The following is a 13,805-nucleotide window of genomic DNA, read 5'->3' on the forward strand; positions in this document are numbered from 1 at the left end:
AGGGTTAGTGGAAACCACAGAACAAGGAGTCTCCCACTGACCAAATCCTAGTCAATAATACTGATTACACACATGAGAAGTATTGAGACACACTTCACTAATGTACACTCAAGAACCCACCCATAAAGTATCATCCTGTAAACAATATTACTCACTCAGCAGAAGGACAGTGTTAAGGCCAGTTCATGGTTTTCATATGACTGATGGTGACTTTGATTAAAAAAATGGCCCCAAAACTAACTATGGTACAAGAAGAAAAGTGTGTATGCTTGACAGTTTGTGGATGTGCAGAATACGTAGATACAATCTACTGCAGATGCATGTGGGAGAGTCATCCATACAGATGCTTGCAAACTACGAAAGTAGTGTAAAATCAACAATTAATGCATCTGTGGGTATCCATGCCAACAATAGAATCAAGGTTTCAGGAAATTTGGTTACCTTAGTCAGTTTTTTTGATTGCATCTGTGTTTTTACAGTGCTGATATAATAATAACTAGCTGATGAGACATCCCATTTCATCAGCTCCACCATGAACCATCCAGGTCCACCATTATGAACCATAACACTTTATGAATGTTCTTTAAGGTGAGATCAACAAAACATTGGACACTAAAGATTCACTCAGTTAACAGGGATTTTTAACTTACAAGACAACCAAGAGTCAAAGTTAGTGTTATGTTTTTCTCCCTAAAATAGTATGTCAGTCAAGAAAGACAAAAAAAGTAGAAAGTAGAAAGGTACTGGCTACACATCTTCACCTTCTTCTCAACATGCTGTGCATGTCTTACTAACCACAGTGGAATGTCACCCAATCACCACTGGCTGCCAAGCCTCCAAAAACACCCATTAAAGGCCAGTCGCTTTTTAATTAGCAATTCAAATCTGTGTTCACCACAGGGCATAACACTGTAAAAGTACAGTATGTTTTATGGCACACCTCTTCTCTCTGTGTCTGCTGCCAGTTGGCTGTACTTCTACCATTATTAACCAGGAACAAGCTCCAGCACAAGCAAACAGATAGTACAGATTGCTCTTTGAAATACATGCATGTGATCTGTCTGTCCTTTGTGAGTCATTAAAGTCATTTATTGAAGCTGTTCACACACTGAAGAGATTGTATGTCAGCAGTGAGACAACTTTACATTTAGTTTTGCAGGAAGAGACGCAGATAAACTGAAGACAAAAATCTACAGTAAAAGCTCTATTACCTGCAGTTTTATTTCACTTGAATATGAACTGGAATGATAATCATTGAGTTAGTAACATCCCGCGATTATAAGTGGATGGCAGCAGTGTTCCTCTCTCCTCAAACTTGATGAAACAGAGCAGTGAGCAGGGTTGAATTACCAACTGGACAAACATACATCACATAATGGACAATAATTTGATTTACTGTCACTTTGTTTATGAATATGTGGCACTTGAGCACAGTATCAAACAAGAAAAGCACACAGAGAGCGCAGTACTCCGCCAAGACTGCTCAGTCGTTCTATGATTTCTGATGGATGAAATTTTTAAAAAACATTGTGGTCTGCATCGGTGGATTTGTAGCAGGATCACAATCATGTGATCGTCAGCAGGCAGCTGATGTAGTGTTCATTTATAGTCATAGTTAGAGTGACGCTGTGCTGTTATCATGCAATGATACAGAAATCTTTCATAAATCTGTGGATCCACTTGGTCCTTGTTTTACTTCTGACCTTTCCTTAAAATGTCATCCAAATCTGTTGGTCCGTTTTTGAGTAATGTTGTTAACAGACAAACCAACACTGATCATCAAATGACTCCTCTGCGTTCCTTGGCGGGGTAATGAAATTATAAAACCTTCGGATTTGTCTTAAATTATTACAGCACAGGCTTATATGTACATACCAATCAGGATCCACAGATGTGTTGACAAATGAGCAAAATCAATATAGGCTAAAGAAAAATGCCCCCACAGACTGAGGAGTTGATAACTGTAATAAATCCTTTGGACACAACATGCAAAAGCGGTAAATATGTTTACACAAAGAGACGCTCACTTTTATTCAACAATCAAATTAACCCTAAAAATGAACAAAGTTGGTGGGAACTGCTGCTAAGTAATCATTAAACATGAATATAAAATAAAGACAAGATTATATTAAAAAAATTTAAGAAATACTGCTTCACTTTGGTACTTATGCTCGGAATAAACAAGCTTCTTCAGGTTTAGAGGCTCCGTATTGTTGTGATTTAATGTTATCTTAATAAATGATGGATGGAGGAGGGACCACTGGTTTCTTGCCAATACCAGTGTGAATACCAGACAGCCTCCTGAATGCTCACTGAAGATTTAGGGAGTTGTGAAGAAGACGACGATGTATAGGCGCCTAGTGGCTGAAGCCTGCAGCAGAAAATAGTCGCTGTGCCGAGGAGCAAAAACGCTGAACAGACAGCATAACTCTGTCTGTTCACTCATGTTATGACAGAGACGAAACCCCTCCTTCTTGAATATTTACAAAACTATTGTTGTCAAACACTCAGCACCACGGTGGAAAATTAACTGATGAAATTGTTTAGAACACGATAACAACGGATTCTTTCTGCGCGTAAAAGCGCACCGTCTTCAAATCCGTAATGCCACCTGAAGCATCTCTCCTCCTCTGTGTGCAAAGTCTGTGAGCCCTTTAGTGTAGTTTTCGTTGCTCTTTTCCAGCAACGTGCTATTTGCTTATTATTTTTTAGTGAGGGGGTGGGGTCGGTCGCTCTGTTTCTCTCTTGTCCTGCCAGTTGTTGGACAGGTTTGACGGGGAGGCGGGTTTTTCTCCTCCCTGCTACGGTTAAGTAGCTGCCCGCAGCGGAGCATAGAGAACATTCCGCACCAGTCTTCCTCCGACTCTGTGGCTACCTTTCTGTCTCTGACTCGCAAGAAAACTCGGACTTTTATACCGGAGCTAAATTTAGGGGGCTGGTCGGTGCGCATTGTCTCCATCCTGGACGAGCTCCCTTCCCCCTGCCTCGCATTGGTCTGATTTTTGCAGCGATATTTATAAGAAAAGTAGTTCCTTCCAGATGCACAGCTGCACATGAGTGAGGAACAGCAGCTCATCAGTCGGCAGAAGAAACGACGCGCTCTACAGGCTTTTTTCCTGGACAGTCAGCAGACCAGAAACTTTCTTTACACCAAAAAGAAGTGCCCTTTTCTGAGTAATTAAGGACTCTTCAGCTTCATATAATCACGTATGGAAATGGCCTTGAGTGGGACCATTTTACCCTCAATCTCTACGTTTGCTAACCAAAAGGAGAAATGTTGGGAAGATGTAAGTTGCACACTTCTATATACTATGCTCTTGCTGTAAGCACAGATACAGATGTTTTGAGTTAACCACACAGCTCCGCGCACTTGCTTTGCTGTAGATCTACATTGTCAGAGTGATATTTAAGGGTTGAATAGTTTTTTCTTACCATTATTTTGTATCTAGGAGTTTATAGGCAGTAGTTAAATAATGTTTCAGGTAGTTTTTTGGAATTATTCACAAATATCTTGGGCACTTTTGTGTAGTTTGGAGGGCTTTTTAAAAAAAATGTCAGTAGTCCTAGTGAGTTATCTGAACGAGCTGTGAAAAGGTTTAGCGTTTTCAAACTAACTGAACTCTCTCACCCGCTCCAGAGGTGGAAGTGCGAACTGGGCATGGACAGCAGCTGCCTAGGCAGAAGAGACGAAGAGGACCTGGATAAGTTCTTGGATCTTGAATTTATTCTCGCAAACACGGCCGGCTCTGACAGTCCGCCAGCCACCGGAACAGAAGCAGAGCCCTACCGATTTCAGGAGTCCGGGGCGTCCGTGTATCACCAGCAACAGCACAGTGGGATGCCCCAGCAGCCGGCCAGTTACACTACTGTCCCAGACATGAACAGCCGTCCACCACCCTACAACAGCCTGATGGCGGAGCTCCTCCGTTCAGACGTGGATACCGGCTTCCTCCCGGGCAGCAGCCCCACTATCCAGGGGAGATTCTTGATCGGCTCGGCGTCTTTCCAGACCACCCAGGATTTATTCCCTGAGCACCCGAACATTAAAGCTGAGCCTGTTTCAGTGGACACGTACGGACCTGTGATGGGTCTGGTGCCTCAGAGCTGCACTAAAGTCAAGCATGAAGGGAACGTCTCCTGCATGATGTCTTACGAGCAGCAGCCGCGGCTGGCCAACTCGCCGCAGGCCGCGTTGGGCAGCATGACCCCGCCGCTCAGTCCGGTCGATCTGATGAGCTCCGAGTGTCAGCAGCCACAGATGTGCAACTCCACATCGCTGACGTTCCCACAGAGGTTCCATCCCCACCACCGCAGCGCGCCAGGGGGATTTACTCAGCAGCACAACGGGATGCAGCTCCCCTTCTCCGGGGCGCACCACCATCACCAGTTCCCCGGCATCTTCGTCGAGGACGCGGCCATGGGCATGCAGCAGCAGCCGGCGGCCGGCCAGCGGGTGCTGCTCACCCCGCCGTCCTCCCCGCTAGAAATGATGGACACTAAGCCTAAAAGGGGTCGTCGGTCCTGGCCGAGGAAACGGACTGCGACTCACACCTGCACTTTCAGTGGCTGTGGAAAGACCTACACCAAGAGCTCCCACCTGAAGGCGCATCTCAGGACGCACACAGGTAAGGTCCGCATGCTGCATGTGATGGACGCTTAATTTATCCACCTGCCATCGAACTAAGGTCACTCACTGTTGTTCTTTGTGTTTGCAGGAGAGAAACCGTACCACTGCAGTTGGGAAGGCTGCGGCTGGAAGTTCGCTCGTTCGGATGAGCTCACACGTCACTTCAGGAAGCACACCGGGCACCGGCCATTCCAGTGTCACCTGTGTGAACGTGCTTTCTCCCGATCTGACCATCTGGCTCTGCACATGAAAAGGCACATGTGAGGAGAGTCCCGTGGGTCGTGAAAGGAACAGATAAGGACTTGTATGCACCGCATCAACAAGACTAAGAGAGCTCTGCTCTAGTAATCCTGTGGTCAGCTATAGGCGGATGCTCTGAAGACATACAGGCCAGATACAACTTCCTATAGAAGTATTAACTGGAGTGGTACCATGGCAGCTTAAACTGCCATACAGTATGATGAAGCCACTATTGACTACACTGTAATATCTATATGTATGTTATATGAATATTATAGTGATTTTTCATTGTGTAATGAAGCATCGAGATGAGATGTCCTCATATAAAGCTATATTTTGTAAATTTTTTTTAAAAATAAGACAGAAAGAAAAAAGAAAAAACCGAAGTGAAAAATTTATTTAAATGTTATTTTTGACAGAAATGACAAGCAAAACACAAATAACAAGCAAATGGAGCCAGATATGACAGAAACAGATGAATTCTGTTCAGATTTCTTTCAGAACTATGTAGCTGGTACTACATCTTTGTATTAAATGCTGTTTATATAGACAGCAAGTGGAAGGAACACACTCAACATGTCAGGCACATGCCACTGAAGCAACTGGACACAGATAATCCATTGAAGAGGGATGTCTTTCTTTGTATTTTCACCATTAGTGCCTTTTATATCAAATTATTACACATCTTACGAGTGCCATATTTTCTACTGGCTAAAAGACTATAAAAGTTTTATTCTGTGTTATATTTTAAGTGTAAAAACACACGAAACAAGCTTTGAGACAATGTTTTGTTCTAAAACTGCCTTTCATTATGTCCTCCTTGAAGGCTTGAACTGAATGTCATGTCTGTGAGTCTGTCTGTTGTCTACTAGCATTTTAAGTCAGGGTCTTCCAATAGAAATTCTCACAGAAGTGCATGTCATCTCAGCTCCTCGTGATTGACAAAGGGCTACACAGTCTTTGGCAATAACAGTTGTTACTTTGTGTCTTGAAGAAATGTACTGCCTTGTAAATAAAATCTTTTTATATAATGTAAATAGTTTATTTTAATGTACATATTAAACTAAATGGACAACATGATCTCTGAGTCCTGTTTGTGAACTCCAAAGAGCTGGATAGAGTGTTGCCAATTGTATAAAACTTGTTGGACTGTGTAATTAGCAGTGGACTGAGTCTGCTGCGAGCTGCAGACCCAGAGGACAGATGCATTATGCAGCTTATATACAACATCAGACCGTCAATAACTGATCAGCTCTCCCACTTTGAGAAGGTTTGGAGACTTATGTGAACATTACACAGAGACTGGAGCCACAGACCAATATATCGTTATTGCTGTTCAGAACAATAGCAGCCTTAAAAGTGTGAGTGTGCCTAACCCCACCAACTGCAACTGACCCAAGAGGGTGTATGCATGTAATAATACCAACAATACATAATAACACAAGGACATTTCTAGGATTTGTGAAGTAACTGAAAAAAATGGTTATGAAAGTTTTATACCCATTCTAATTAATTACTTTTAATAGCGCACACTGAACAAGAATGCAAAGTCTTACAAGCACCTTACACGAACATGTATCTTCACATTTTAAAAGGTCAGATGTGGCCTGATAGCATGGATTTCTGGATGCCCTAGGACAGATCTGAGTAGTCACAGGACGATTCACCACGTACTGTAGGTGAAAAGGAGACACGGTGCACAGAAAAAATATTCAGTTGTTTTTAATAGTAGAGAGTAATACTCTTTCAAGAATAAAAACTATTAACTTGAAAAAAAGGAGAAAGAAACACCGGTCAAACTGTCAATAGACCTTTAAAAGAAGATTGTGAAATGGAGCTCACAATCACTTAAAAGTATAGCTTTGCTTTCCGATTGTTTTCTTTGAATACCTTACACATTCAAGGAGGTAGAAATATTTGAATTGGGATTTTGGATCAGAACAATACAGAAAAAAATGTGCCGTTGTAACTTTCTTAATATGGTTCAGAGGTGGAATTTTATTCTATGTTCTGCATGTACACTACCATTCAAAAGTTTGGGGTCATCCAGGCAATTTCATGTTTTCCATGAAAACTCAAATTTTTATTCATGTGCTAACATAACTGCACAAGGGTTTTCTAATCATCAATTAGCCTTTAAACACCATTAGCTAACACAATGTAGCATTAGAACACAGGAGTGATGGTTGCTGGAAATGTTCCTCTGTACCTCTATGTAGATATTCCATTAAAAATCATCTGTTTCCAGCTAGAAAAGTCATTTACCACATTTACAATGTCTAGACTGGATTTATCATTCACTTAATGTTATCTTCATTGAAAAAAATGCTTTGTGTGTGTGTGTGTGTGTGTGTGTGTGTTGATCCTGAAGCTAATGGATAGATATTTACTGACAGGTAACCATCCTCTGAAGCTGTCCTGATCAGGCCTTGAGCATCCTGCCAGCAGCATCAGGCTGATGTTTCCCAGCTGGGACACAGTGGCTGCCAGAGCGCTGTGGCAGCCGCCTATAAATACAAACATTACATTGACATAATTACAGAGGCCCGATATAGATGAAGGCTGCGTCGGGGCATAGGGGCAAACCACAATGAGTGGGAGGGATGGAGTGGTGAAAAGAAAGACAAACACTGCCTCAAATAAACTGAAAAAGACCCACTGGAAGAAAGGAAAGTTCAGAAGGAATGTTGAGGAAAAATCTGCTTCATGGACCAGTGTTTTCAAGGCACTGTAGAAATAGTAGGGAAAAGACACTGATACCACTGCATGTTAGGAGGAATTTTAAATCCTATTTATATTTTAGCAGTCAGTGAGTTTGGCATGCTTGCTGTTTAGTTAAGCAATCTGTTATTACAAACGTTATCTTTGCATTTCAAAGAAAACGTTAAGTGTTGGTTGATTCCTTGATGCCTGTGAGCTGGCATCCTTCACCCTCCTAGAAAGCAGGTGTTTAGATGAAAATGGTGACATCAGTGCTGTGGTTGGAATCATTGTTTTGTTACATCAGAAGTCAGTGATAAGAGAGCCACAATATGGAATTTTTAATATGAAAATGAATGTTGCCGGAATGTCCACTGGAGCATGACAGAACTGGTTGAGTGGGAGTCAGTAAGAGTTTGATCATCTGAGTGCCTCTGTGTCACTTCTAAGAAAAGGGCTGATGAAATTCTTTTTGTTGCCCTGCCCTAAGGAGGGACTGAAAATATAGAAGACATAGTAAGACGGACAAGAGGAAGGCCTCTATATGCTTCAGATAAAGTGTTGTTTAGATCCATGTCTAAAACCCTCATTCTAAAGATGTCCAAAGGGAAGAATTTGTATAGCCTCCTGAAACAAATAGTCAGTGATAATAATGCCCACTTTATGAAGTGATTGGACATGTACAAGTGTGTGGACATGTAAGAAAAGGAGGTGACTGAACTTTTCTGCCTCATTTTTCACTCTTCATGAAGCTTCACTGTCTGCAGGCATGGGCTGTTTATCCTTGTTTGCAAAAATCATCACATCACTTCAGTTTCAGTACAGGAGGCTTTTCGTCGCTCTATCAAATATGGGAATTAAGGAGAGGTAAAAAAAAATTCTTTTGCTGGAAGACATGCAAATGATATAGTGTACACCCTGGGTTATTTGAGGTATACCCGAGGGAAGTATAAATGTTTAGAGGGGTGAAAAATATAGTGTAGGGTACCTTTGTCAAAATGAATTTTGTAGTTTGGCCATCACACTGATGAACACTCCAGCCCAGTAGGTAGCCTAATGAACCTAAAGTCTGTCTGCAGCATACAGTCTATGGTCTGCAGTGAAGAAGATACACAGGAGTGACTTCAGAGCATAGGAGGTTTGGTGAACAGTGTGAAGGAAGACGAGAACATATTGAGCTTGTTGGAAGTAAAGTTTTCTTTTAAAAATCCTCCCGATGGCAACTTGGATAAAAGCCTGGTTTTGTACAAATTGTGCAGCAAAAGAGTTTTCTGATCACTGCATCACTTCAAGCCGACAGTATCACCTCAATGTAAAATATGTTGCTGTTAGCACCAGAGCTAACGTTAGCTACGACAGTCCTGCTAACAGCGAACGGTGTACCAATCCCATAATAGACCACTTTAGAAGACACCGAAAGTGCTTAAGTTTACAAAAAGTCGTAAAATGTTGAATATAATTGCTATAATTGCACTTTGAGTTTGCAGTAATCTGTGAATGGAGCAGATGACAGATGAAAAATGCAGATAAATAGAAATGAAACAAATATTTTTGTGGTTTAAGTTATTATACTGTCAAAGAAGCGGAGCCTCGTCAGAGTAATAAGTTAAACCACTAAAATGTCTGTCTTTTAATAACTTAATTATAAACTTTTAGTCTATGAAAAATATTTTTGTTTATAAATAAAAAATCATATTCCTAAAAAGAGAACCATCAAAATGATGCCATTTATCAAACCCAGAAACTCTGAAAACAGAATGAATCTGTGGATTTTCAACTTTTTGAAGGTCCTTGAACTACTTATGCTTTTGGTATGCGCCATATAATGGGAAGACCGAACTAAATCCAGGCCTTAAATCATCACAATCACTTTTTTCTATATGCCCCATTTTAAAATTGTATTAATTTTAAATTATAAACATGTCTATGTCTATTTATTGATTCAACTATCAACCAAAATATATTTGAATTGAAAATAATTGCTTATTGTATGTATATATATATATATATATATATATATATATATATATATATATATATATATATATATATATATATATATATATATATATATATATGTTAGAAAAAGCCATAAAAAAATAACTCAAACAATCTTTTATTTGTAAATATGACAATTTCTAAATAGCTGTTGCTGACTACTAAATATGATAGCAGATAACTGAAACTATGCCATTTCACACTTGTACTGGAGCACCAGTCAGAACACCATTATCTATTTTTGGTTATGAAAGGCCACATATCTCACTATCATTTCAACAGTGGCCTCATGCCAGCCTTGAGAAAAGAGGAACCCCCACATCTATCATTAGAACATTTGCTCAAGTGAAAAAATTTCACATTTTCATTTCACTTTTTCAGCTGGGTACATGAGGGAGGCTGCTACTGCAGAGCGTGGGAAGCTCCAACCTGAGGTGGTCAGATGGTGTATACACTAGATTCTGTGTTTTCTCAGATATGCAGTCATGTGTCTGTAGGAATGAGTTGAGATTGGACTTCAAATAGAGAGAAGGACTGTTAATCAGTAATAAGTCTGGTCTGATGGAAGAACATCCTGTTGTCTAACCAAAGTGTGTCTGAAATTTTGGTGGAAATCCCAAAGTTTCTAAAGTTAAATGAGTTTGGGGTGATGTGTATTAAAAAAATGTATGATACGTAGAACTTTTCCATTTTCTGTGGAGATGCAGCATTTAATCAGTGAATCAGTAGAACAAGCTGCATTTGATATTAGAATGATGGAATTTAAAGGTATTTTCTGAATGACAAAAAAAAAGTCAGATCACTTATCTCTAACTGTATCTATCTGTGCAGATAATTCAGATTTACTCATCCAGGTTTGAAGGATACCTGTCTCTGCCTCTAACTAATTGTAGAATGTGACTTGTCCTTGTGTCACTGAAGCATGTGCAGTCTTTGAGACAGCAGGTATCATGTCCCTGCATTGGCCAACACAAACTCTCATGGTGTCATTCAGAGTGAAACATGGTGATGACTCCTGCATGGTGTACACCAGTTTAGACAATAGGAGTAGTAGTAGTAGTGGTATTTCAGATGTCATCAGCCTTTAAAACTGAAAGTTGTACACTTTAACAATCATCCATTGCAGCAAGCGGCATCTCAAAACAAAGAGCTTGTGATATGTGTCCTTTGAAGTGAGGCCCTGTGTATGTGGTCCTGAAAATGTGGCCTTTAGCACTGCAGACACATACTATTGGCTGGGCCTTGGGCTGACAAGGAGCATGGCCGAGTCCATGGCTTGTGCTGCAGCCGAGTCTGCTATCGGTCCTGTGGCTGCTACCGAGTGCACAGTGGCAGGTGTTTCTAACTTTGGATAGGCAGGCTTAGTTTCAAAAATAGCAACTTCTGTGGCAGCAAAGAACCAGAGTAATAGCAAACAATTTGTTACAACTTGGCTCCAAAAGCCGCAACAAAACCAGGAGACAACAATGGTGTGGTGACTAAAAACGGTTTATTGCCACACAAAACAACCCAAATGGGGATAAAAGACCCAAACAAAACCCAGAATCATGCTGCTGGAGCTCCACACAGCCGCAGCTCCTGTCAGAGAGAGCCAGACGCTAGAAGAGAGGGAGGTTTTATGTAGTTTGAGCCACTTGATCCCAGGTGTGGCTCAATCAGCTGACGACCCTCAGCTCCTGAACAAACACACTTGGTGTCCAAGTGGAGGGTCGTCACAAACTTCAGTATGCAGAAATGATTAAGGAAGCGGCTTCACAAGTTCTGCCGATGCAAAATAGACAGTAAACATTAGTGGAGGACAGAATGTAGAGGCTGTGTTCTACAGGTATCAGGTGAGGGGTGACGACATGGAGTAGGACTCCATGACTTTATGACTCTGGGCCCCTAGCTGATGTGGTAGATGAGAGAGTTTGGTGAGTTCATATTCCCTTAGCCACGGAAGCAGCCTCAGTGCAGGAGTAGCTGTTCTCTTTAAAACAACTGCTAATGCTATTATTTTATCAGTTACTTAGGTAGTTAAAGGTCAACTGCATGTTGTCACTGCAAAAACTGAAAACTTTATCTTCTGGTTTATGAACAAAAGAGTGTGTTTCTTTACTAAACTACACAATAAGCTGAACAATTATCACCAGGACATCTAATCATCTGGTGGGGATTTTAACTGCACAGTAGATTTTACAATGGACTGAACAGGTGAGGAGCCCCACCCACAGCATCACCACACAGCTGGACCTGTTGGACGCATGGAGGGTCAAACACCCACAAACTAGACATTACACATGGGCAAGGGTCCATAAATAACAGAGTGAGTGCAGCTAAATTAGATCTCCCTGAACCTCAGTCAAAGTTTTTCCCAAAGTATTATAGGACCAGATGACTTAACTGACCAGTACAAGCCTGACAACCTCACCTGGGGAAAAGTTTAAGTCCTACTGGTATTTGACAACAAGCTTTTGCAAGATGGCACTTTCTGTCAGAGTTTTGAGTGCTTTTTTTGGGCATTGGAAGATCAAAAAAATATTTTACCTCTTTGGTGGGAGATTGGACAAGCACAGATTCATGTTTTCTGTCAGCAGCAAACCTCAAACTCCATTGCAAAGATCAAGGTAGCAGTTTTGGAGCTGGAAACCAGCATTAAGAGCATGAAAGAGTTACACAGGGACCCGGATCCCACCACTAGTCATATGCTTCATGAGAGGAAGCTGGTGCAGACAGAAGAGAATCAGTGTAGCTCTAGTCAGGTCTTGCTTCCTCCAGCCTGAAGATATGAATGCCCCAAGCTCCTTCTTTTAACTTGGATAGCTTTGTGGCACAAAGGAAGCAGGTGATCTGCCTGAAGCTCCCAGGAGGCAGAGTGACCTCTGACCAATTCAAACAAGATGAGGAGCCATGCAGTGGATTTCTACACTTCTCTCTTTAAGCAGACCAGTATTGGATTGAGAGCTGTGAGTATCATTGTCAGCATATGCTGAAAATGATGAAAATGATGTTAGTATTCTAGAGCAGAAGTTGGCATTTTATCAACAGGCTTCTTCTGCCAAAGTCATCTGAACAAAATGTGAAGAGCTTATTCTGGTAGACTGGACCAACAAAGAACAGCCAACACTACTGGCTGGGCTGCAGTCGAGTAAAGACGGGATGAAGTGTCTAAGTGTCTTTCTGAGGAAGAATGACTTTCAAAACAAAACTCAAATGGTTTATCTGGAAAAATCAGTGCAAGATTGTCTAGATGGATGTGGGTCTTGCCCCAGTTATCTTTCAAGGGGACAGCTCTGGTTGAGAACAACCTGCCTGCCTCCACGCTCTGGCATTGACTTGCCAGTGTAGAACCTCCAGATACTTCTTAAGGAACTACAGAAGAGCCTTGTCAGCTTTTTATGATAAATAATAATAAATAATTGTTTGCATTTTTTGTGGTCGAGTGTTATTGCCTGCATTTGAGTCTCTGCCTCTGGAAACGTAACACCCAGAGGCAGTTTGGAGGTCCCTGTACAAACCTCCCACTGAGAAACGCAGTAGGGCTCTCCAGTGGAGCGTAGGTCATGCAGCCGTGGCTATAAACAGACATGTGTTTTCTGCCAAGTTGAGGAAAATTTAAAACATCTTTGACTTGGTTGTCCCAGACCGACTCCCCTCTTTTCTCTATGGCAGACCATTCCCTAGGTAGTGGTCGGTAGGTTTAGGATATAGCTTGGATGATGAGCTCTTTGTCTTTGGTCCTGTAGCGAATCACAGAAAGGTCTGTTTGATCAATTTTCTAACTGGTCAAGCCAAGGTGAGCATCTGGCTAACAAGAAACAACAAAATGAAAGGAACAGGATCGGTAAAAGCTGAAATGATGTTTAGAGGTCTGGTGGCTGAACACATCAAGTAGAATTTATATACTTTAAAAGGATGTTGACTTTGAAAAATTTGTTTCTGTTTGGGGTATTGGGGATGTCCTCTGCTACCAACAGTTGTTTTCAATTTTGGAGGAAACTTTTTTTTTGGATTGGAGTATATATGAAGAGTTCATTTGCAAAAATTGATAAACACCGGTCTGGAAAAAAGTGAGTTAAGAGTTGTAATGAATGCTTTACATAGAGCTGTTGTAAGATCCAAAATTCGTTTTTATGCAAAGGACGATATCTCCCATTGAAAACTGCGGCAAAGTTCACGTTTTGTGGCAGAAACCGGTAAGCGCCACTGTTGTTTCCTGTCAAAAGCCGACAACTCCTCCGAGGGAATCAGCGCAGCGTAT

General features: G+C 41.3%; 1 protein-coding gene across 1 annotated transcript; it reads left to right on the top strand.

Moving 5' to 3' along the window:
• The first annotated feature begins 2,824 nt into the window (after window positions 1-2,824).
• LOC111564069 (Krueppel-like factor 2) lies at window positions 2,825-5,947 on the top strand. The gene is made up of 3 exons (XM_023263417.3): window positions 2,825-3,287; window positions 3,638-4,625; window positions 4,716-5,947. The coding sequence occupies exons 1-3, from the start codon at window positions 3,210-3,212 to the stop codon at window positions 4,889-4,891; spliced, it is 1,242 nt and encodes a 413-aa protein (XP_023119185.2). The 5' UTR covers window positions 2,825-3,209; the 3' UTR covers window positions 4,892-5,947.
• The last annotated feature ends 7,858 nt before the right edge of the window (window positions 5,948-13,805 follow it).

Source organism: Amphiprion ocellaris, chromosome 2 (genome assembly GCF_022539595.1).
Source record: "Amphiprion ocellaris isolate individual 3 ecotype Okinawa chromosome 2, ASM2253959v1, whole genome shotgun sequence".
In the NCBI taxonomy this organism is placed as follows: domain Eukaryota; kingdom Metazoa; phylum Chordata; class Actinopteri; family Pomacentridae; genus Amphiprion; species Amphiprion ocellaris.